This window comes from Pseudopodoces humilis, chromosome 6 (assembly GCF_049639895.1).
Source record: "Pseudopodoces humilis isolate 2021_Gansu_Grassland_sample_001 chromosome 6, ASM4963989v1, whole genome shotgun sequence".
Lineage (NCBI taxonomy): Eukaryota > Metazoa > Chordata > Aves > Passeriformes > Paridae > Pseudopodoces > Pseudopodoces humilis.
In genome coordinates, this window is record NC_142205.1 from 22479010 (window position 1) to 22503385 (window position 24376).

The following is a 24376-nucleotide window of genomic DNA, read 5'->3' on the forward strand; positions in this document are numbered from 1 at the left end:
GAACGATTAATTTTCTAAAAAGAAAATAATAAATTTTTATGCCATCTCAGCAACTAGATTAATTTGGACTTTTTCTCTTAGAAGATGGTTGAGCAATGAACTGGTTTCCCAGCGAAACATCCCCAGCACCAAGCTTGTCGGAGTCCAAGAGTTTGGAGACAACGCTCTCAGGCACATGGTGTGACTCTTGGGGCGCCCAGCCCAGGGCCAGGAGCTGGACTCCTTGATCCTGATAGGTCCCTTCCAATTCAGCGTGTTCCATGATTCTATGAAATCCACCCCTTTTCCGCCTCAAGGCGGACGCGGGAATGCCGCCGGCCCTGAGGGAAGCGCTCCTGCGGCCGCGCCCGGACGCTTCCATTGGGCTCCCGCCGGGCCCCGCCGCGTTCCCCGCGCCCCGGGCTGTGAGGGGCGGGCATGGCGGCCGGGGCGGATCCCCGCGCTGGGTCAGAAAAGCCTGGAGCCCGGGGATAGCTCGGCAGCGCTGCCCCGTTAGAACAGGCACTCGCCGCATACAGCCGGAAGGAGAGCGAGGGACAAAAGCCAGCCCTCCCGCCTCCCTGGGGCTGGCCAGGGCTGCCTGGCCCGCTCCGCCTCCTCCCCTCGCCGCTGCCGACGTGGCGGGGCGGGGAAGGGAAGGAGCCGGGGGCGCGCCGGTCGGGGCACTGCTGAGCGGTAAGAAGCACGGCGATTTCTCTTATTTTCTACCGCTTTTGACACTGGCTGCTCCACACAGCTCTGTCCCAGAGGGGAATTTCGAAAAGGGAAAAAAAGAAAAGGAGAAGTTGTGGCCGCTGAGGGCTTGCGGGAGCCGGCTCGCGCCCCGGCTGCTCCTGCCCCGCCTGGGGCAGGGGGCGAGGGCAGTGGGGTGAGGGGAGCTGCCGGCGGCGGGCGCCAGTGCAGGTTCGCCTGCGTTCGCCGTGCCTGCAGCGTCCCGCGGAGGAGGAGCGACAGCGGGCGTCGAGCGAGAGGGGAGCAAGGTGCCATCGCCAAAAGAGTTATTCCTCTCTCCCGCTCGAGGATGGTGATTCGTGCCCTAAGGTGCCCGGCGGCGGCTGGGCTTTGCTTTCTGGGAGAGGTAAAACTCAGAGGGACGCTCGGCAGGTGCCGCCTCCCCCGGTCCCCTCAGCGCGGCTGGTCGGTGCGGGCCGGGCACTCCCCTGCCACTGCTCCGGGCTGGCCTATGCATCTCCCTCACGAAACCCCTGTAGAGTAATTCCCTTTGGGCGGAGCTGTCCGTGTTGATTTGGATCAGGACAGTCTCACGGATGAGAGGTTGAATGACGCTGACCCCGGGTGCAGAACGGCTCGTGTATTCTGACAGACGCCGTAATTTGCTGTTAGGTGCCGTGCACCTGGAAGGTTCAGCAGGCAATTGCAGGGACCGTGGCCCAAGTGGTACCTACCATGTGCACATCTGTGTGATCCTCTAAAAAGTGCTGGACTTAGAGCTAATGCCCATTCAAAATTATGAAGTATGTGTGTAAAGGTTTTACATGTTTTAATAGAGGACCCTCATATCATGATGGAATTCGGTTTACAAATAAAAAAGGTTTTCCTTAGGTGATGCTGCCCATCACATAGTGAGTAATGTTAAAACAATAGTAATGCTTCCCTACACTAAAGCATTCTATAATATTTGCTGTATTTTTAATGGAAGGCTGTCAAATGCAAAGATTCTGACTTGAGAATTCATGTTTTCTGAAGATAATTAAAGTACAGTGTAAGCTGAAGTAATACAAGTGGTAGCAAGTGCTTACTTATGTTTCTTGTTCACTGATCCGAAGTGCCACTCTTGGAACTGTTTAAATCAACTTTCACATTAGATAAACAGGCTGCTAAAGCTATAGATGAATACAGTTCTATAGACTTTAATAAAATATACTCATTTAAATACATGCTTCTCAGGAAAATTTCTCCTAAATCCCAGTTATGTTTTACTTTTTGCCTTTCCCCCCCCATTCATCTGTCTCTTATAGAACCTCCATTCTTCCAGACAGATACAAACATTTGAGCCATATTTAATTGATATGAGAGTCAATGAAAAGGCAGCATATACAGAGAGGACTGTAAAAGTCTTTTTATGCCATGCATCTCAACATTTTGCAAGCTCTTTGTCAAGGATTGTCTTCTGAGTGCCAAGTATATTGTTACCAACAAATAAGTGTTAGTAATCACAGACCAGCAGTCCTTATGGACTCTGCAGTGCCACTCCTTAATCAGCTGCAGAGCTTACTCTATGGCTTTATCTTTGCCCATCAGGATCCTCAGCCTGATGACTGCACAATGGTGGAAAATGCCTCCAAAATTACATTGGAAGACAAGGAATATATAAAAGAAAACTGGTTCATAACCTACAAAAAAAATTAAAAAAAAACCCAAAACAGTAACTACCTCATACAAGCTTACCTTGGCTTCAAAGTTGAAGTTTAATCACACAGCTGGAATTTTAGGAGATGGTGAGAAGTGTTGCACTGCCCAAAAGCAAGACTTTGGGACTAGTCATACAGAAACAGTGTGAGCAATAACTCTATGCTATGGCTGTGTCTATAAAATGGCTCTAGGCCCCATGGCCTGTCATGTTCACAGATGATGCCCCTTCTCAAACACATGAATATCACCACAGTTTTAGTTACAGAGGGTTATCCTCCCCTCTATCAGTCAGCAGGCTGTAGGAACCTGTGTATGTCACAGTGATGTAAGGGAGAGCAAGAGCTGCTTGCCTATTGCAGCTCAGATTATTTTGTTCTGCAATGGTCTTTCATACACACCTGATAGTGAATATAGAAATTAACCATGTAGAAACTCTTACATTTGACTTCTCCAGACAAATTAATATCCTTTCACCCTCACTAAACCATATTTTTGAAAGCAGTAATGCTGCTCTTCATATTTGAGTGCAATCCTGCAGAGTGAGTGGAGTATTTACAGTATTATCCTGATACCAGTGCCGGCATGATGCACGTGCCACAGGGCTCCATGCTTTTGGACATCTTACATCAAGGCTGTATTGGTTTACAGCTGTAGCATATGTAAACACTGTGTATTTTATAATAAACACTCAAATGTTTATGGTACCTAAAAGACTTTACTTTCTATATTCAGAACTGAAAATGTCTGAGGACATATCAGATGGCGCCCCATCTGAAGAAAAACCTGAAGTAATGGAAATGCCCAGCAATGAAGTTTTGTCTCAAGAATCAGTACCACACCTCGTAGAAGCTGAGAACTTGCATGAGTCAACATGGACAGGTCAACAAGATAAACATGGACAGGTCACTCAGCATGTCAGTAATAGAGAGGAAGGAGACACGTTAATTAATGAAAAACCGTTAACTGAAAAACTTGTTGAAAGTCTGCCTTCCAGTGAAGAGACAACTGGAGACATGCCCACTGAGTGCATTGAGACTGTAAGCCTTGATACAGAACCTGAATTGGAAGAAGCACTACATGAGCAAAGCAATCCAGTAAGCAATACTTTCTTTTCTGTAAAAGCCATCCTCTCTCTGCATTGTAAGAACAGAATTTTGTATAACGTATGTACTGTTTTTCACCAAAACCTAGGGAGTTATGCAGAAAAACTGCATAGGAATAAATTAAATTGCAACATCAAGCTTTTGAAAACTAGGAGTAGTTTAATTTCACTTTGCTGTTATGATATTAATTTGGTCTTTCAAGTTTGGTTGCAATAAAACTTGCATTGTGTAGAGGTGGTATGTTTTTGGAGACATTCTTGAGACAACAGTTTCTTAACATGTCTTAAATGTGGAATACTGATAATTGCTTTACACTACCCATTACTGTAAAAGGTGTGCAGCACCTCCTCTGCCTGTGTTTTTATTGAACTCAGTTGTTGGGAGCTCCCTGTGCACATCTACTGAATTACACATGTGAGGAGACTTTGGTAGACAAGCCTCCAACTCTGGCTCCTGCATCCAACCCAGGAAGGAGACAGGTTCCTGCCTCTCCCTAATATTAGTCCTAATGAACTTGTATGGCATTATAGGATTGGATTCCTGAAGAAATACTACGGCATCTGTAAAGACATCTCTGGAATTTAAAGCTCTTCCAGGAGTAGATGATGTGAACTATGCTTCTGCTTTTTTGTGTACAAAGTTTGAACTCCACATAATACCCAATCTATCGTCATCTATTAAATTCTAGACTTTGTTGTCTGATAGGTTCTTTGTGTTTCCTCCTGCCGTTTGAGAAAAAGATTTTTGGACAGTGGAGTAACATTTTTGTTCTTACAGGCTGCAGACTCCTCATCTAAAGCAAGTAGATGGGGAGCTTGGGGTACCTGGGGAAAGTCTCTCCTGTCATCAGCTTCTGCCACAGTGGGTAAGTGTTCTGTTGGTAAAGTGTGTGGAAATAATAATTTTCATGTGTCATTAGGCAGATTAGTATTGCATCTTAAGGATTCATAGACAATTTTGCCTTGATAAACTTGGGAAGCATGATGTTTTTAAAGAGGAAGATGGACCTTCCTAATTATTCAAATTATGGACAAGGTTCTAGGCTTGTTTGTAAAGTTAATGAATTACTTGATTGTGACTTCTTCATAGAAAGGATCCATAATTCAATACAATTTCTATCTGCCAAAGGCTTATGGTTTCTCAAGTATAAGCAGCCGAGATTCATGCTCATGTGTGTTAATGGTATGTATGCCAGGTTTGACTTCTGCCTACACAGCATGAATTCACTTCTAGTAAATCATTCCAGCTTTCATTGCCACCCAGTGAAACTGTCACGCTGTCACACTACATTTCAGACAGTAGAACAACGTATTGAAACATGGTCCCTATGCTCCCTCTTCCTGTACTCTCATTTCCCACAGTAGGTCAGTACAAAATGTCATTGTGAAGACTTTAGGTAAAACTTTAGGTAAAAAGTATTGCTCTTTGAAAACTCACAGACAAAAAGCGAAGCATAGAAATATGTAGTTACCAGTGGGAAATAATTTCTCACAAACCAGAAATGTTTTGTAACAAAAAAATCTGTTAGCTAGTCAGTTCTCATAAAGGATCCACAGAACACCTTTAAAAGATGAACCTAGGAATTAAAATTAATTGCTAATTACTAAAAATGAGTTCAATAGAGATACTGTTTTTATGATCCCACATAAGGCCAAATATTCTCCTTCTTTTCTCTTCCATGGACAGTAAATGGTTTCTGTCTGCTTCTCAGAGGAAGGAAGTTTCCTTGTTTTTTCAGTAACATCCACAGTCAGGAGTACATAACTACATTTTCTTTCATAGAGTCCAACAACTGACATTTCCAGTTACATTTGGAATGGGTTTCTAGGGTTTGTGGTGCAAGTTTGTTGTGTACGCAGTCTGACTTGATAAGGTCGTGTGATGTCTATTGTAAATAGGCATGTCATCACCATAAATATACATTTTTAGGACTGTTATTCTCTAAAAATGAGCATTTTTGTTCCAGTTGGAACAAGTCAAGTTGCCTTGGAAAAAGAGCACCCACATGCAGAAAAGGAAAAGGAGAATTTTAGAATAATTTTAATTCAAGATCAGAATGGTTGCACTGTTTCCCACTCAAGACCCATCTACCATTTAGTTTCTGGCAGTGACCAAGAAGAACTAGGAAAGCACCTAAAACTACATGTATATAAAGCAGCAGTTCCCCCTGTTTTCCTGTCTCCTGGGATCTGCAGCATAGACAGACTTCCTGACCCTGGTATCAGGGTAGGTTGAGTTTCCATGTTACCCTCTAATAATTTTGAATCTAACTTTGTGAATGTGTTAAACAAAATAGACTTTGAATTAAGCAGAAATCAAATGTATGTTCTTCCATGTTTTATGAACCCAAGGTAACTTGGAAGACCACATAGCTAGTCTCAGATTTGTTCCGGGAAATCAATGCATCAAGTAATATTTTGCAGTCCTGATACAGAGGGCTTGTTTCCTAGTTGTTTATTAAGAAAACTTGTGCTTGATCCTGTGAAATATTTACTGTCTCTCACTCTCATGGACAGATACTGTGTAGACCACATACCTCCTTCAGTATAATTCCCTGGTGACATAGTGGAAAAAAATTAAAGCTATTGGGAATTTCTATAAGCTTTATTATTATATATTTATTATTCCCCTTCAAGTTACTCCATTTAATATCAGATCAGTTCAACCAACACTTCATCTCCTATTCCACACCAGAAAATAGTTTTGCTATGGACCAGTCCATTGTAAATGGACTGTAAATGCTATTCCTTCAGTGTAGCAAATTCTGTAAGTAAAACTGCTTTCTTGGAGTTAAGACTTAGCAGCAACACCTTCAGTCTGTGCTCTTTCTGTTGTTCTGTCATCTTATTGCACAACACAGCTGCTTGTCTGGTGAAATATGACCAATATTTACGATTCCTTATATTTTTCTTCAAAATCTTACTTTGTAAAAATAGCAGAAACAGATTGAGCTAGACTAAATAATATCTTAAAAGCTTAAACAAATATATTCTGCTTTTAACAAAGAATATCATAGATCAGTGGGGGTTGGATGGTACCTTGAAAAGTCATCTAGTCAAGGGTTTTGTGGGAAAGGCTTTATGCATCTAGATGAGATTGTCTAGCATGTTGTCCAGTCACATCTTGAAAACCTTCAGCAATGGACACTTTAACATATCCCTGGGTAGGTTTTTTCAGTGAATAATTCTTTTTCCTGTAATTAATTTTTCTTGCATCCTTACCTATTTAAGACTGAATTAAAATGTTGTTCCAATTATCTCAGTTTCATTATCCTTCAAACACTGATAAAGAATTCACAAACACATGAGCATTTTTAATGCATGGCTATAATTTGTTTAGAACAGGTGATTTATTCCCCAGTAATAACTCAGTACATATAATTTGTCCATAAAATTTGTCTCTCATATATATTGTTCCATATAGTTTGTCTCTCATCCTCCTTTAAGTAACTCTGCACATACAGCCAGGGATTGTTCTGGTGGTATTTTTTTATTCCAAAGAAAATATATGTTGGCTTTGAACTGATTTTGACATTATTTGTATTGAGGTCCCCATGACAAGGGAGATGTAATACCCCTCTGCTCAACAGAATCTGTAATGCCTTTGGATTAGTTTCAGTCACTGCTTGAACCATGTTTGGGGTCTTGACACTAGATGTCACACTAAGCAAACTATTGAATCAGCTTCATCAACGAGGTGAAGAGATTTCTTTTGTTTTTAAAAGGTGTGAGAAAGTTGATTGCTCCTTGTGGAATCACAGTGGAGCAGAACCACTATAATAGTTGCTGGAATGATGAAATGCAAGAAGAAGGCTTACTGTGATATGGAGAATCAGCTTGTACTAATTATTACCATTTTAGTCTCTTCCTTTTCAATTGTGTTTTTTAGTAAGTCAGCCATTACACAATTCAGTCTTTTAACAGTGTTGATAAAGCTATCCTGCTCGATAGGGTGACTATTGCAGCTAAATCGATTAATGGGTAGTAGTCACTAAAATGTGTAGTCCCTCACCTGTCTTTTCCTTGCATGTTTCTTCCTTCTCCCTGTACCAGCACTCATGTTCTTCTGAGTTCCCTCTAATCCAGTTCAGGAAGCTAAATTGACGTAAGAATAACTCTAGAGGAAAGAAAAATCCATTTTCTGCCTCATCAGTTCCTTGAACCTACTCTTTGAGACCAGTTCCAGGGCAAGCAGAGAGACAAGCATGGAATATGGGGAGGAGTAGAACCTCCCATAACTGCACCAAGAAACCGTTAGGTTAACTTAGTTGTAACAGCAAACTCTTTATCCCCAGGGCTTATGTGAGGCAAAATATATTTTCAGTTTGTACTGGCAGCTTGTGACTTGCGTTTTGAAAATAGCTTCTATGCTTTAAAGCTTGGCTCTTTGGTTTTTCTTCCAACTAATCTATCTGCTAGCTTAATGAAAGTGACTACCTTCTGCAAGCCTTGCCTTTCATATGCTGTGGTGTTTTCAGTGAGGTATGGCATTCATAAGGTGCTGAAGTTATGGTGCTCAATGAGCCACATTTCCAAGGAAAGTCTGTTCACTGTCATGCTATATAAAAATGCTTCACTCTGTGTAAGTTCAAGGCATTTTACCTTTAGGGCCGTGGCTAAGACTAGGCACCTGTCAATACATTCACACGAAGTAATAAGAAAATAACCCAGCAGTTTGATTCACATGATCCCTGAAATTCATATTATAAGTCTGCGTAATGCATCTTTCTAATGTATTGTTTGTAATTAATGTTCTGCTATCTTGATTATTTTGTTCTTCTATATATTCTCATCTAGTTCCTTAACTATGAGAATAGCACATGAAAATATCAGACACCAATAATTTCCCTTGGTATGCTGAAAAGCACTTTTTGTCACTCAGTATGACAGAACAAAATGTCAGTTGAGATGTCACTGTGTTCATGAGCTTGGATATTATTGTGCATGGGTATGTGTAATAATCTCCATTGCATATCTTAAGTTGACTTCTCTGTGGAACAGAAATGCCAGTGCTGCAGATAATGTGAAACTAAAGTATTCAAATGTTGCAAATGTCTTTTCTCTATAGATATTATTCCCCTGTTGCAAAGTAAAGTAGAATATTAAAAAAAGAAGACTGGGTGTTATGCTTGTACTTTAGTTATGCTTGTACTTTATGTGATGATAAAGAGGATAGTTAATGTCTTCAGACTTTTTTTATTTCATAAATTCAGCTGATTAAGGGAAAACAACTTTGGGTTGAAATCACATGGTGGTCACAACTTATTTTGTAAATAATACTTCTCAGCTGCTGTAGCAGCAAAGCCCTTTTTTACAGTTAGTCCTTTCTAAGAATGCTGAATGCAAGTAACAAATGGAAGGAAATGTGGATGCATTTGGGGTTGGCAGTCCCCTTTGCTTTCTTTATGTCTTCTAGGATGGGTTCATATCTAGAAGAGACTGAGAACTGATAAAATGGTGTAACAACATTTATGCTTATTGCTATTATTGAAACCTTTTATGCTTGCAATAAGGAGATCTAAATCTAGTCTCATTTACTAGATTAATTTGAGTTATTCCTCATTTGTAGACTAGATGCATAGGTATTATAAGAATCTAGCCTGGTTTTTTTTTCTTTAACTGCAAGGAAGAGAAATTTTGTAAAGGCTTGAAGAGAATGGAATGCCAATGGGATAGCCTAAAAGGGAGCACAACGGGGTCCCACTTTTTAGCGTACAAAACCAGAGCACAGCTGGATTTTCCACATCCCAATACTTCATGTATTGGTGTGATTCTCTTCCAGCCAGTTTCAGGTTCCTCAGCTCCTCATCTGGTGAAAGATGCTCATTTAAGGCCTTGGTCTTCATCTTTAGCTTGAGCTAGATGAGACTTCACTCATGTTACTAGACTAAATTTTTATCAGTTCTTCATTAGATGTGCTCCCATGGTAGGACACAGGTTACAAAGGCAGTGTGGTAGCAAGGGACAAACTCCTCCCCACCTGTACCACTGAATCAGAGAGTCCAATTGCCTGTGAGTACTAGATGGACAAGCGATCAGTGATTCCTATACAGAGTGGTTTAGGTTTCAGACATAGTGAACTGCCCTCCAGAGGTGTCTGCCTCTCTCAGCTCTGCTGGGAATCCAAAGCTACTAAGCTGGGAGGTAGAAGATAAGACAGCTTGCAGTGAAGTGGAATGTATCTGACTACAACATTTGTGAGTGCTGTAATCTGGCCTTGGGCAGATACGGCAAACCAAAAGGCAGGTCATATTGTTAGACAGTGTTAGCAAAGCCTCTCTTTTCAAATGAGAGATCCCAGCTGGGAGCATGAACAATGACATTCTGTGGAAATTTCCAGCCAATAGAAAGGCAAGAAATCATGGAGGCAAGAGAAGCAAAAGCAACAACACAGGGAAAAAAGCGTGCATTCTTCCAAAAGCTCGCAGTTAACAATGCCCATTGCATAGCTCTTCTGTCTGCTGTTACAGAAGAGTCAGAGGTCTCAGCTCAGTTGCATTAGCACACCCAGCGTAACAAAATGAGTGCATCTTTAAATTGTAGGCTTCTCTCCCATGACCTCTTTTATTTCTGTGCCTTTTGAAATTACAAATAATCATTTTCATTTCCAAGGCAACATGCATTTCTGCTCTGTTTGTGCATGTATGTGTATCTAATGGTTGCTTCAATTGTGGTCTTCTGATCTCATCTGGTTTTGCTGCTTCAGTCAAACATACATGCCATATAGCTTAGCTCAGCAAAGCCACCCCTAGCTGACCTGGAGTATTTACTTATTATTCTAGTGCATGTAACCATAGCCCCAAAAATGCTGCCTTTTGTAGGTCAGTAAATATCAATACAGCAACTGTGTGCTTTCTCTTCATCAATGTGTTAACTTGTCTGCAAAACTACAGGAACCAGTTCAAGGCTATAAAAAAAAAATCACAGGGAAAAAAAGTGGGAAATTGATCTGAAAATGCATAACTTTTGCAGACAATTCAAATTTTTTTAATTGAAAAAATTTATAGGATTTTTTTATATGACTACAGGACCATAGTATTTTGTTACCAAGTCAAGCTGATTAAGTCAATGAAACAAATAAAACTCTTGCTCATTTAAAAAGTTGTGAGCAGAAGCAATGGAAAGGACTGTGACATGCAGTATCTATTATATTAGTGTAAAAGCACAATTAATAGTGATTTGATTCCCAGGAATTTGGGGATTAAACAAATGACTCCAGAATCTATCTGTGCTAATATTTTCATTGAGCTCATTAAAATATGTGGGAGATTGGGATTAGACCATGCAGTACACTGCTCTCCAGTATCTGCATTGGAATAGACTTTGCAAAAGTCAAGAAATTATCCAGCAATGACTTAAACATTGTGGTGCATAATCTGGTATGACCCACACAGTTGAACACACTTCTGTTTTTTGAAAGACACAGATAAAATAGATTAAGGTCATATTTTCTTTAGACAGATAAAAGCATTTATCTGTCTAGGCTGTTAACAGTATAAAAGATTAGGACCTTGTGCAGCCTCTGAAATTCCTTGTATCTGCAGGTCTGTTCCTTAGGGGATATCTGTTCTTTGTGTTTACCTCCAGATAGACCAGTTTTCTTGTATGTGATCCTTCAGAGGTGCTGCTTCACGTCTAGAGTATTAATTACTGAAGTCACAGACCGCCTGATGTGTATTTCATCTGGAAATCACAGAATCATAAATCTAAGCGTTCCTTTTTTTCTACTCCATTTCAAATAGATTTACTGCCTCTTTCTTGAATCAGATGTTCAAAAGCATATTTGTATCACTACACGCACAGATATAGATGTATATGTTTATTCAGAGTGCTGCAGAACACTGTCAAGTGATAGGTTATTTTGCTGTAGTTAATGTAACTCAGAAAAGATGCTTTGAACTTCTCTAATAGAATGCACACGGTTGTGGGAAAATATGGACACCACATAATGAATCATTATGCATAACTTTGTGCCTTAGAAGTCTAGATATCTGCCTGCCTATCTGTATTAATGCCTTTTATGAAATAATTTATCTATTTACAGTTCAGTTGAACCAAAGAAGTATGAAATTATCATTAACATTTCTTATAAGTCATTAGGCAGATAGTCAAAGCATTCTGGATTGTCCTGCTGCTAAAAGTGATTGGTTTCATGCAAGATGCACTAACAGTGTACTGTAAAAGATAAAAATAAAATCCTGTCGCTGAAACTATTTCATTTTGTGTTGGAAAGAAATATTGCTCACATGGTTTCTTGTTCACTTGTTGCACCTCAGCTGATACACTGAAACTTCCAGCTAAGGAAGATTAACAGCTGGACTGCTTGTAATGAGAGAAGTGTATCATGGATATACTTGTGCACATAGCCAGAAGCAAAATAGGCAGACAATTTTAGAGTAGTCTTTCTTAAGGGCAGCACTTTTCAACTACAGTTGAAAGCAGATTAGTAAGATAGTGCCTCCTTTGACTGACTACCAGTCAGTCTACCCTATCTTATAGGGAGATATTACCAGTCCCTGTGATCTGCTAGTGTAAATAAACTCTGTGTAGAAAACCACAAGGCAAAAATATTCTATCAAAAGTACTCAGAGGAAAAAGATAGCAACATTTATACTTCTTTTTAAAAGTATATAATTTTAATAGAGGGCTAGGGAGTTACTGCATATGAACCATGTAAAGGTGGTAACATCTCTGTAGGAGATAACCTGCCACTGGAGCAATCGTTTTGCCTGTGTCAAGTGACATCAGCAGACTTTACAAAGTGTATTTAAATAGTAGCTTTGGGGAGAGACACTTCAGAATTTTACTTCAAATGAGAAGCTAAGGAGCTTAAATCCTGAAATAACTTTGATGACTGGAGTCAGTATTCCTAAAAACATAGCGCCTATGCAGAGGACTGAAGAACGATTTCCTTGCTTCAGTCTTGCAGTCATACACAACCATTAACTTTGGGTTAATTGTTCTAGAATTCTGAAAACTACATGAGGTCCTACCCTATGGCCTTAAGAGGACTGTGAGTTTCCATTTAAACTGATTGCAATACGATATTTAGCATTTTGAAAAGCAGGGAACTAAACTTACGTGTACCACTGAAATAACTTTTACTTTTCAGATTGAGCATAATTTGTGTTATATTTCAGCTTTTTAATTTATATTCAGTTAATATAAATATAGTAGAAGTGAATTATTAACCTAGAGAAAATTAAGCAATTGAAGTAAGTTTAATAGATATTTTGTCATAATTCATGAAGTATAAGAACACTATGCACTGCTAGTAATGAGTTTTCAAATCATGTAGTCTAAAATATGCCTCTGCTACAGGTCATGGGATAACAGCAGTAAAGGAAAAAGCAGGAACTACGCTAAGAATTCATAGTGCAAGTTCAGCATCTCTGGAAACAGCAGAGCCTCCTGCAGCTGAAACACCACTTACTCGTAAGTTCAAGTCCACTGAAATTGGACAAAACTCTTTACCCTGCCAAATTAGTTCAATTTTAAAAATTGTAAGATTTTGGTTACAGAAACCAGTTCACTGTAATTTGTGACTTGCAGGGTTGAAATGATGCTGTAGCCTGCTTTTTTTCTTTTGTTAGAAGCAGAAGATTCTCTGAACCAAAACTCTTCTGAAAATATTCCTTCTTCTCCTTCATCTGGATCTCGTGGCATGCTGTCAGCTATCACTAGCGCTGTACAAAACACAGTGAGTCATTTTAGCTCGTCTCTCTGCTCTAGTTATTTTTCATTATTTTTAGGTTCAACTTCACTGTAGGTCACATTTTTTAAGTTTTAGGTCTTCGTAAAAAACAGTTCTTTTGTAAGTCTGTTTGGGAGTCTTTTCCATGATAAAACAACTATTTTTTACACATTTAAGTATGGTGTTTCACTTGAAATTAAAAGAGACTTTAAACATTGGCTGCAAAAGCATAGAAGATTAATTCCCCACTGAGCAAGTTTTATGAAATGGCAGTTCTTTTTTATTGTCTATCCTGCTCAGTCTGACTGCCTCATCACTCTAGTATCAAAGATTTTGGGAACAGAAGGAGATTCCTATAGATTATTCCTAAGACTGTTTCTACAGAACCTGGAGCATGATGTGGCTTGTGACAGCTGACCACCGGTAAGATTACTTGAGCATTATACAAGATTTACAAATAAGAGAAATGTGCTTGTAGGCAGCTTGGAGAGACTTCATTGATTCATCAGTGGTCAGTGTGGTACAAAAAGAATCACTTAAGGTCTCAGTAAGTCACCTGTAATGCCATTGGAGACTTTGGTAGGGATTTCTACTATATATCAAATTACATCAGCATTTGAGTATCTGACACACACACAATCCAGGTTGAAATGGAAATCTTTAGCCAGTGAAACTACTTCTTCAGTTTACATACAAAATATGAAGACATAGAAAAACGTATTTAAATAGACAGTTCCAGAGTCATCACAAGTGTTAAAGTTTTAAAAACCAGGTAAGGCAGAGTATTCTGTCCATGATGGATTTGGCTCCATATTATTCATGTCTAAAACAAGTTCCTACAAACCAGATGCCATTGGATGAAATGGATGAAAGTGGCATTCATAGAATGATAGAGCCACAGAATATTTAGGATTGGAAGGGAACTTAAAGATTACCTAGTTCCTATGCCCCTACCTTGGGCATGGACAACTTCCACTAAACCAGGCTGCTCAAAGCCTGATCCAGCCTGGCCTTTAATACTTCAGGGGTGGGGCATTCACCACATCTCTGGGCAACCTCTTCCAGTGCTTCACCATCCTCATAGTGAAGAATTTCTTCCTGATATCCAATCTTAATCTGCCCTCTTTCAAAGTAAAGCCATTCCCTTTTGTCCAAAAACTTCTTGCCCTTGCAAAATGTCCCTCTCAAGCCTTCCTGTAAGGCCCCATTTAGGTACCGGAAGGCTGCTGGAAGGTCTCCTCAGAGCATTCTCTACTCCAGGCTGAACAGCCCGTCTTGTCAGATCTTCTCCTGTCTTCACAGGAGATGTGCTCCAGCCCTTTTATGATATATTCTTTTTTTTATTTTTTATTTTTTACAACAATTGTTACATTTCCTCTGGTGTAAGTAGTTTTGTTTTTTTTTTTCTTTTGGAAAATGTATCCAGAACAAAGTAAATGCATCAATCCTCTTGTTAGTTAAAGTATAGGAAATTTAGGGACCTGAATGTTCAAAGTTGATGTCTAAAAAAGCACTTCTCTTTACAGTTCATATTAGCCTAAACTAGGAAGAAAATAACCACATTGCATTATTTTATACAGGGGAAAAGTGTGTTATCTGGAGGCTTAGATGCTTTGGAATTTATTGGGAAGACAACCATGAATGTCCTTGCAGAAAGTGATCCTGGATTTAAGAGAACCAAAACACTTATGGCAAGAACAGTCTCACTATCTCAGGTTGGATATATTTAAATACTGCTCTGTCAATGCAATTTCACATTCTTTTTCCAGAATTTCACATGCCTCGGGGAGAGGATTTATTTATTGCAGTAGATGCTGGCTGGGCTTATGGAAATAAATATTATGCTTTATAGTTTCTCTACTTCATTTTTCTTCACAGAACAACAAAAGATAATGTGAAATCATCTTTTCTACATAATTACATATGCAATTGCTGATTTAAATAAGGTGTTATATGTGGTGATAAATCATTACACTCTGAAAACAAAATCAAATTGTTGGTGTCTTGGTAACAGCTGTAGATAGATATCTTCCAGCATAAACATTACTATACTGTTTTTCTTGGAAGTCAGTAACGCTAATGTTTCATTAGGAATTAAACATGTAAAAAGTTGTATCTCAATGTCCATCTAATTTAATAGTACCCTTACACAGTTGTGACTCACATGTTTTTAAAGCTCAGAGATACAATAAAAACAAAAGAAGAATACAAGAAAATTACTTAAATTCTCCAGATGCTGAAAGGAGGGAAAACAATAGACATTGAAAAGAAGCTATGTTTACTGCATGTTTACTTCCTTGTATAGAAGAGTAAGGTTTTTCTTTTGAGATGAAACATCTGTCATATTCATCATTATGTTGAGTTAATAGACTTATACTGTCATAGTAGATCAAAAGCAATTAACCCTTGTTAAGGTCCACAAGGTTAAAATGAGCTTTTGTGAATGTCTCCTTTAACAACATGCATAGTTTTGCAGAGTCTGAGGCAGAATACAACATAAATCAATTCTCATGGGTCACACTTTCAGTGTTTTTCAGTGATTTGTTCATACAGCCTTGTGAGTTAACTTTTGAAGATGGAGACTTCAGAGGAAAAATGTACCATTTTAAGTCTTTTGTACTAAATGAATCACTGAAGACAATATTGTAGGAATTTTGAATGATGGAATAACAACATAAGTGGTGGGAGTTCACCTGTATTCAGAGACTTGTATGTGACCTAATGGACAGTTCAGATGTATTTGCCACCTTTACTGTAGGAAATTCATGAGAGGCCATTTTGTCCATGAATAGAAGGAAGAAGGTCCTGTTGGATACACTATTCTATCCTTCTTATACACTGATAGAAGTGTATTAAAAGCACACCAAAATATACCCAAGTATATAGAGGGTAGTTCTGCCCCACCTTTGGTCTAAGTCATCAGTCTCTTTTGTCAGTCCCGCTATCACATAAAACTGACTTTAGTATTTGCTAAGAGTATTTTATAGGAAATATTTATGTAGGTGCATTATTTATGCAAGTTGGTAGATCCTGAAAATTATACTCTTCCCATTTTGTGGTCTGCAGAATGGATTACATGGCTTTTTAAAGCTGCACATGAAATAGTCCTTTGTCTTTCATTATAACTGGTGGTGAAATTTATTATCTGCTATCTGTAGCTGACATTGCTTTTGAAAAAAATAAGCAAGATTGTTTTTTTTGTTCATTGTATCTTAAAGAGAGATGGTTAGCAATTACCATTAAGAAAACCCCGCTTAGAGTACTATATAAATATTTTATCAAAGAAAATTATCAAAAAATAATTAGATATTTCATCTCTAGAATTTTAGCTCAGCAGGTATGATATTGTCCCAGATTTTATTACTACTTCTAGACACACAGAACCAGATAGTAATAAAATCTGTCACACATTACTATCAATAAAACATGAAATTATGTATATTTTTACAGCTGTTGCGAGAAGCCAAAGAAAAAGAGAAACAGAGGCGGGCCCAGCAAGTTACAGTTGAAAGAACAGCACATTATGGACTACTTTTTGATGAATTCCAAGGTTTGTCTCATCTTGAAGCTCTGGAAATCCTATCAAATGAAAGTGAAGCTCAGGTACAGTATACAGACAGCATAAATCAATATGGTTGGTAAAAAAAATTATCTTTACATTAATTTTATTCTGCAGATGCATATAAAGTGAACAGTAAGTTTTCCATCAAGTTCAGAGAAAGCTGAATTGATCCTATGGACTAGTCCTGGATTTTAGGAACTCAATACATCTAAAATGTAACTACAAGATTAACTCAAACTTCATAACTGACAGGTATTTTTGTTAGGACCATATATAGTGTGCCATACACAGCCTGTGACACTGCAGATTTCTTGCAAATTCCTTGCAGAATTTGCAATGAGGTTGAAATATTTTGGTTGAAATCAGGTACACTTATATTCAGGAATTCCAGACTTACTACACATGGAGGCTGGTGAATTAAAATTAGTTCCAGATTACTTATTTACTTCTTATTGTGTTAGTTTTTAAAATTACATAGAACTACACTAAGATACTGTTACTGGAAGTATACAAATGTTTCACTGAAGATGGTAATGTTAATAAGACCTATCTGATAAATATATATTTCAATTTCAACTCTCAATTTATTTGCTCAGCTAGTACATCAGTAGATCTCTGACAGAATTAATAGAATTTTGTAGATTCCTAGCAGTGGTATTTCTGTACTGGAACAGCTTCCTAAATAAATTTCTGAAATACAAGTTTTCTTTTTTGTTTGTTATTGTAATTAGCGTTCTTTGCCTATACTTAATAAAAAAAAATATATATATATGTATATATACTTCTTAATACAATATAACCAACTTACATTTTAAAATATTTTATTTGCTCTCACAAATAAAAGAAGCTTATATTAATAACAGCTAGGTGCATACTGTCAATGTTGGTTTTATATTTCATTGTTATCTAGATGAAAAACTATATGTTGAAACCACACATGTAAGGTTCAAGGGTCTGCTTTTGGGAGCAAAACCAAAAATGGCCAAAAACTCCTACCCACTAAACAGGAAAGAATCAGATAGAAAAAAAATTCAGGTTAATTGCGTGTGTCAGCAATATTTTTATTTTGCTGTGAAATACCACAGGTTAAGCAAGACAAGTGGAGGTTATTACCATGAGGTTTCTGATGCACTTCATTTATATCCTAGACATGTTCATAGTCCTACTCAGTCTAAAAGGACTGATGATAACTGTGTGGGTCGACAAGTCCAATACCCAGATAAATGTTCCACTTACCACACACAGAGGCACATAGACATATAATATTACAGAATTAGTATGCTGTGTACAGAAAAGAGTACTGTAATACACAGGAGTACTGTAAACTTGAGACCACTTTTAACAACCCAAAAGCCACAGGAGGAGTGCAAGATGTACTGAAGACATGTATGTTTAAGCTTTTATTTTAAAAGTCTCTGTCAAAAGAAGTTCTCAGTTAGCCCTTGAAATAGACAGTTCTATGGAAAGGGAGGAAAAAAGCCTTATGTAGTGCTTCACAATCTGACTCGGGTGTCACAGCTTTATCTTGTGTTTAACCCTTAGCACAGGAGCTGGACACAAGGACACACCAGTAAGAAAATAAGAGCTGTCTCCAGCCTGGCACTTAGGTAGTCTGTACATCTGTCAAGCAATCTTTGAAAAAGCCCCTTGAAACAAACATAATGGTAAAACATTGTATCAAGGGGAGCAAGGGCATTTCTCTTGGCTTCCATAGGCAGAAGGAGTGCTCTACTCACAGGGTTAACACCGTATAGCTGTAGTACAAACAGTGATTCAAAGAATCTGTTTCCATCCCTCTTGGGTGTGCCATCCTAAGAGATGCAGGGACTTGCAGATAGCTGAGACATGCAAAGACCTGCCAATACATTCTTCAGAACAGGTAGACTGTCAATAATTTTGGCTGCATTTTGAAGGCAACCTTTTCCAGCTCTTCCCATGAGTGCTCAGACTAATCATTATGCCTGTGCTCTTTTTGCCTGATGTCTTCATCCAGGCAATCTGAAAATGCCTATTACAGTTTGTAGTTAAACCACAGATTTATATAGTTTGAAACTCATTCTGGAGGAAGGAAGAGACCTGATGATCTGGCAAGGCTGGTGTAATTTTTGTGATACTCAACAAATTCTGTTGACAAGATCTAAAAATATGTCTAAGTTGGGAGGTTAGAGAAAAGATTTGGACATAATGGAAGTTTCCATTTCTTAGTCTATTTTGGATTCAGGCTCTAAATTAACATTTAGTAATACTTACTGTCCTTTCTTTTACAGATTCAGTCACATTTAGCAACACTTGATGGAGAACAGTTGGAGACTGTGAAAAATGATTTAATTGCTATAAAAGATATCTTTGTTCCAAAGGAATTAGAAGATGAAGTGGTGCAGGTGCAAAAAGGTAATTAAAAATACAGAGATTAAACCATATGAATATTTGCTACTTCTTTATCTAGTAATTAAAAAAAAAATCCAGTCCAGACTGTAATTTCTGATATCCTGATAGTCTTCATAAGGTAGTTACTAAAATTAATACTCTAAAAGTTCTGGAAGCTGTTCAGTGCTTAATTTTTAATTTATATTGTAACTCAAGTGCAAGATATGAAAGATCAAACATAAATAAATATAAAATTGTTATGCTATATCATCAATGAAATCAAAAATATGGAAAATAATAACTTTTCAGATAACTGAGCTTTTCTTACAGAAATTGTATAATCTGAAACTTTTGAAGTACTTTGAAATGCTTTTCTTTTTAGCAACTTCATCCTCACTCTGCTTAGAGTATCATAAAGAATTTAAGGAACCCTGAATTTTTTTGAATGAAAGTGACTTTGAAACATAGTAGCAAAGCTGCTTTATAGGTATTGTTTGGCAAGATGTGGCATGTGGAGTATGAGAATGAAGTTAGAGCAGCATAAGCATTTTCATAGCTCTGATATGGCACAGCATGGAAGAGAATGGGCTGGGCTCACAAAAGTTACAATAAAATGGATGGGTGCTTTGGTTAGGGGCAAAATAGGTGTCTTAAACATAAATGTCAGAAATTATAGCATTCCCCGAAACAGGTTAGAACAGAAGGATAAGAAGACAGCTTACAAGCAGCATGGTTCATGTCTCCAGGTCTGTGAGATCCATACCAAACCTCTTAGAGCTAACAGCAAAAATCCCCTTGACTTGACTGAAGACTGGCTTATGCCATTGAAGACTATATTGTTGTGTTTTGGAAACAAAGAAACATGAAAGGATATTTCTTCCACATCCTCTTGATCTTCTCAGGGGTACTTTTCCCATAAAAACTACATTTTGCAAGATGGTGAGATACAATTTCTTTAACCTTCAGAAAAGTTAGCAAAACTGTGTTAACATCCACATGTTCTAACAGGAGAGAAATTTCTTCTCAGACTGCTCTTTCTGGCACTGCTTTACTCAGCTTGCCCGATCCCTCTCACAGGGAACTTATCATGTCTCATTGAGGGGGACAGCAAGTGCTCAGCATAAAGTCTTAGTATGGTAAAGTTTTGTGCTGTTTTTTTCCCCTCTTAGTTGCTCTTTAAACCCCATTCCTCTATGGAGTCATGAGAAATAGAAGTCAATAAAGTGTATTACCTGCTTAGGAGTGAGGATTCATAAGATGTCTGTTGTTCCTTAATTGCTGTGGAAAATAGTTCCTTGCTTTGAAACCGACTCCCAGGAGAAGCTCTGTTTCTTGCACAAAGTGATGTATTCTCTCAAGGTGAGAAGTTCTGGTTTTTGTCAGTAAAGCACAACTTCTTATCCTGTTCTTGAAACATTTACAGGTGTTTTGAATAGGCTGCAACTAAGGCAGTGAGCACCTAAAAAAAAAAAAAGAGAGACCAAATAAAACTGTGCTGCAGATTTGCCCCTGCAAAAGCTAACCACTCATCAGTGAAGCACATTTCTTCCTCCTATGACTGCGGAAACAATTATGACTGTTTTCTGGTACAAGTGTCAGAAAGCCACACACATACCCTCCTCTCTAATGTTTCCTCTCATTTTGATTATGCAACCTTTCATGTATTTTTCACTGCAGCATCATTTCAGTTGTTTATGAAATAACAAGAGGAGAGTATCAGAAAAAGTGACTTTACCTACATTTTGAAAGCATTAACACCATATTTTCATACGTGAGGTTAAATAAGACAGTAACCACAGTGAATATGCGATTGAATATCCCGGTTCAACAATTTTAGTGCATATACATGAACACCCCCACACATTCCTTTCTTGTGTCACTGTCATTGTTTTTCAAGTGCTGGAATACTTGGTGATCATATAAAATGCAGTAACACACTAACAAAAATGGTCTTGTTTTTTCTTGCTGCAGATATGGGAGAAGAGTTTGTCAGCATGCTCACAGAACTGCTGTTTGAATTGCATGTTGCTGCTACTCCTGACAAGCTAAATAAGGTTAGCACCTGTTAGTGAGCTGCCTTCAGTTTCTTGGGCAAAGAAGGAGGGCTTTGTTCTGAAATCTGACACACAGCAGTACCCAGTTCACTTCAGACAGCTCAGAAAGCAAAGTACGGGAGATTGAGACTAAAATGCTGAATATAGAAAAGCTTTCACAGAAGAAGTGAGATGAGTAAGGCAGTGCAGTTGGATGAGCCCTTTCCAGTGTTAGAAAGCTTGAACCAGGGGTGTCTCAGCAGAACGGGGCACATGAGCACAGCAGATTTGGTTTTACATACTGGGAACAAAAGTCAGGCTCAGAATAATTTTGTTGCCCTAAAAGTGAGTTATGTAGGAGTTAGTCACATAACTAGTCACATTTGTACTGTTAGGTCCCTTTAAAGCTGGTTCATCTGTTGATGTTAGGCTTGAATGTTTATCTCTCTAGCTACATAGATAGACTATGGATAACTAGCTTAGGCTTAGGTCTCAATGTGTTTAATTTGACTTCATGTTAAAAAAGAGACATCACAAATTTCCTACTAAGCATAGCAGTAGTCTGAAATCGTATAAAGCTTCAAGACTCTTCAGCTTTGATCTGTTTGCATGTCAGGGAAAGCAGCTCCAGATACAGTGATTCTGTATTTATTTTTCCTTTAAGAATTTAGTATATCTCTCTTAACTCTCCAATTTTTTTTTCTTTTTTATACACACTTTTTATTTTCTTATTTGGGAAACTGTAAGAAAAAATTCTGTGTAAATTCATTTGAATGATACCTACTAAAGCTGAAATACTGACTTTGGAATTAACACCAGCTGTATGTGTTGGTTAGGAATATTATACCTTTAGAGGAATTATCCCTGGATGATCCATCTTCATGCAGTCCAAAATGCTTCCCCCTACAGTTTCTTAAATGTACACTTAATTAAATGCCACTCAGAGGCTTGATACATTCAAATTTCTGAGTATAAAAAGGAAGTGATTAAATTTACTGTTAATTAATGATCAGGAATGTCATCTGATATTCTCTTTTCAGAACTGAACTTTGGGGTTGGGTTCTTTGTTTGGCAGGCTAGGAAAAAAGCTCATGAATGGCTGGAAGAAGCCAGTTTGTCTACCCCAGTAGACATAGAAGAGGAGCTAAATGAAAAACCTGAAGAACCTGGTGAAGAAAAGCCTCAAAAAGACAATAAAATTGAGAGTGATAAAACAGAAGTAGACAAAAGCAAAACTGTGGAGGTAAAATAACTTATGGAGGATAAGTTTCATTAAGTGAGTGGACATTGTTTGATAAGATTGTTTCTTTGTGTGTTGGCTTTATGTGTCATCCTTAATTTTTAAATTCATGGAAGTAGTAAGAAATAATAATATACAACTATTCACAGTAGAGCCAGCTGAAGCCTAAAGTACAATTTAGTAATTTAAGGTAAATATTCTTGCTGTCATTATGTTTCCATGAGTAAATCTAAAAGTAACAGATTCTCTAACATGTTTTAATTGTTTTATATCTGTGTTTTCGTGTGTATGCCTGTGTATACTCAACATACAGTGAGCTGAGGGATTCTGAGGTGTAATGTCAAACATTACATGCACACTGAAAATTGTATCTCAATGTTTCTTAGTATCTCCTTCTCTCAGTGACAGTACATGGGAAAAATGTTCAGACTATTTAAGCAGTTTAAATCATAAACAGACAAAACTGAAATATTATTTAGGCAACTACCAACTGTTCATTCTCTTTATGAAAGATAGCTCTTAAGGCTAAAAGTGTTCATTTAGACAGTTCTGATAAAGTTAATTGCAATTGAGTATTTTCTGTCAAGTTAATGGCAGTATTAAATGTGGTTGCTATCTTTGTTGAGAGTATTATTTCTAATTTGAAATTACCTGTTTCCTTACAAGAATGTCTAAAAAAGCAGAGAGAATATATACACTGTATATATTACAGATTTTTATGTGATTGCAGATTACCAGCTGGCATCAGCTTGAGAAAGCTGTAACCCCACAGTTCTGTCTAGAGTTCTATCATTGTTGATAAAAGCCACTTTTTTATTGGGCACATTATCTATTTCTGCTCTAGAGATTCACCTAAGGGATGACTCAGTACTTTTGGCTCCATATGAAAATAATTATGATTATGACTTATTCTAGAGTTTAGGTATCTTTCTGTTTGTTAGGATGAGGTTTAAAAGTGGTATGTTAGAAAATCCAAGAGCCTGACCTAGTTCCCAGTCAATTAAGCAGTAGACTTGATCTTACAAATTTTTCAGAGCAAGTAGAATGTCTTTTTTTTATAGTCTGTAGATATTTAATTTTCCAGTATTGTTTGTGAGGATGATGTTAGGGCTGATACTACTTCACCATGTATGTGTTGGTATTTCCAGTTGTGGTAGGAAGGGTTCCTATGTTTGAAATTCTATTATATATATATTTATCAGTGTTGTTATTATTGATTATATTATTCCCATTTTTAATTTAAGGAAATCTACATGCTGTCCATTGAAAGTCTGGCTGAGGTAACTGCTCGTTGTATTGAACAGCTTCATAAAGTAGCAGAATTAATTCTACATGGCCAGGAAGTAGAAAAAACAGCTCAAGAGCAAGCAAAAGTATTGACAAAGTGAGTATTATGTACTTCATATATGAACATTTGACATTTGCATAGCACTCATGAAGTTCCATTCAGCTTGAAGACACAGTATGTTCATGGATCAACAAACAGGATTGGCTTTAGGGGTCCCGATGCTGTATTTTCTCATGAAATCAGGTTCTGTAGGCTACCTGTCGTTTTTTGACATGGCTGACATATGTATATTTACATGACCTATACACAGGCTAAAGGATGTTTCTGCTCCAGCAAACAAATGTACATGCCAACTTAGGTTGCATTTCCTGTTTCCTCTGCAGAAGATACTGTGCCTGCATATATGGAATTTGTTTTTAGAGTGTATAATGCAGTCTTACTATCTGCCAACAGTTTCATTATCTAGTGTTTATCTGCCAAAAATGTACAAAAATCAGTCTGTAGTTCTAAACAATAGACCACATTTGTTAGCAATTTTAGAGTTAACCATAGTAAAACACGCAGAATTTCAAGAAATCAGTCAGTATAGTGGGACTCTAAATCAAATCTCAAGCTCTCTGTAGTTACTAAGTCTACTGATTTCAGTTAGTTTTCATGTTAAGATATTTTAAACAGTTGACTCCTAAGTAAGTAAAATATTTGACCAAGTGCTTATCC

The 24376-nt window shown here is 37.9% G+C and overlaps 1 protein-coding gene across 2 annotated transcripts in view; it reads left to right on the forward strand.

Annotated features, from left to right (window-relative positions):
• Positions 1-526: 526 nt before the first annotated feature.
• The window catches only part of FAM114A1 (family with sequence similarity 114 member A1), a 30040-nt gene continuing 6190 nt past the window's right edge, over positions 527-24376 (forward strand). The window contains exons 1-11 of one of the 2 annotated variants that reach the window (XM_014263244.2): positions 527-675; positions 3106-3467; positions 4254-4341; positions 12797-12910; positions 13069-13175; positions 14750-14884; positions 16620-16772; positions 18999-19122; positions 21070-21152; positions 22207-22374; positions 23616-23755. In XM_014263244.2, the coding sequence (XP_014118719.1) occupies positions 3114-3467; positions 4254-4341; positions 12797-12910; positions 13069-13175; positions 14750-14884; positions 16620-16772; positions 18999-19122; positions 21070-21152; positions 22207-22374; positions 23616-23755 (1466 nt within the window). In that variant the 5' untranslated portion in view covers positions 527-675; positions 3106-3113. Of the gene's footprint in view, positions 676-1020; positions 1079-3105; positions 3468-4253; positions 4342-12796; positions 12911-13068; positions 13176-14749; positions 14885-16619; positions 16773-18998; positions 19123-21069; positions 21153-22206; positions 22375-23615; positions 23756-24376 lie in introns of those variants that run through there. The other variant, XM_005518034.3, reaches the window with a different exon arrangement.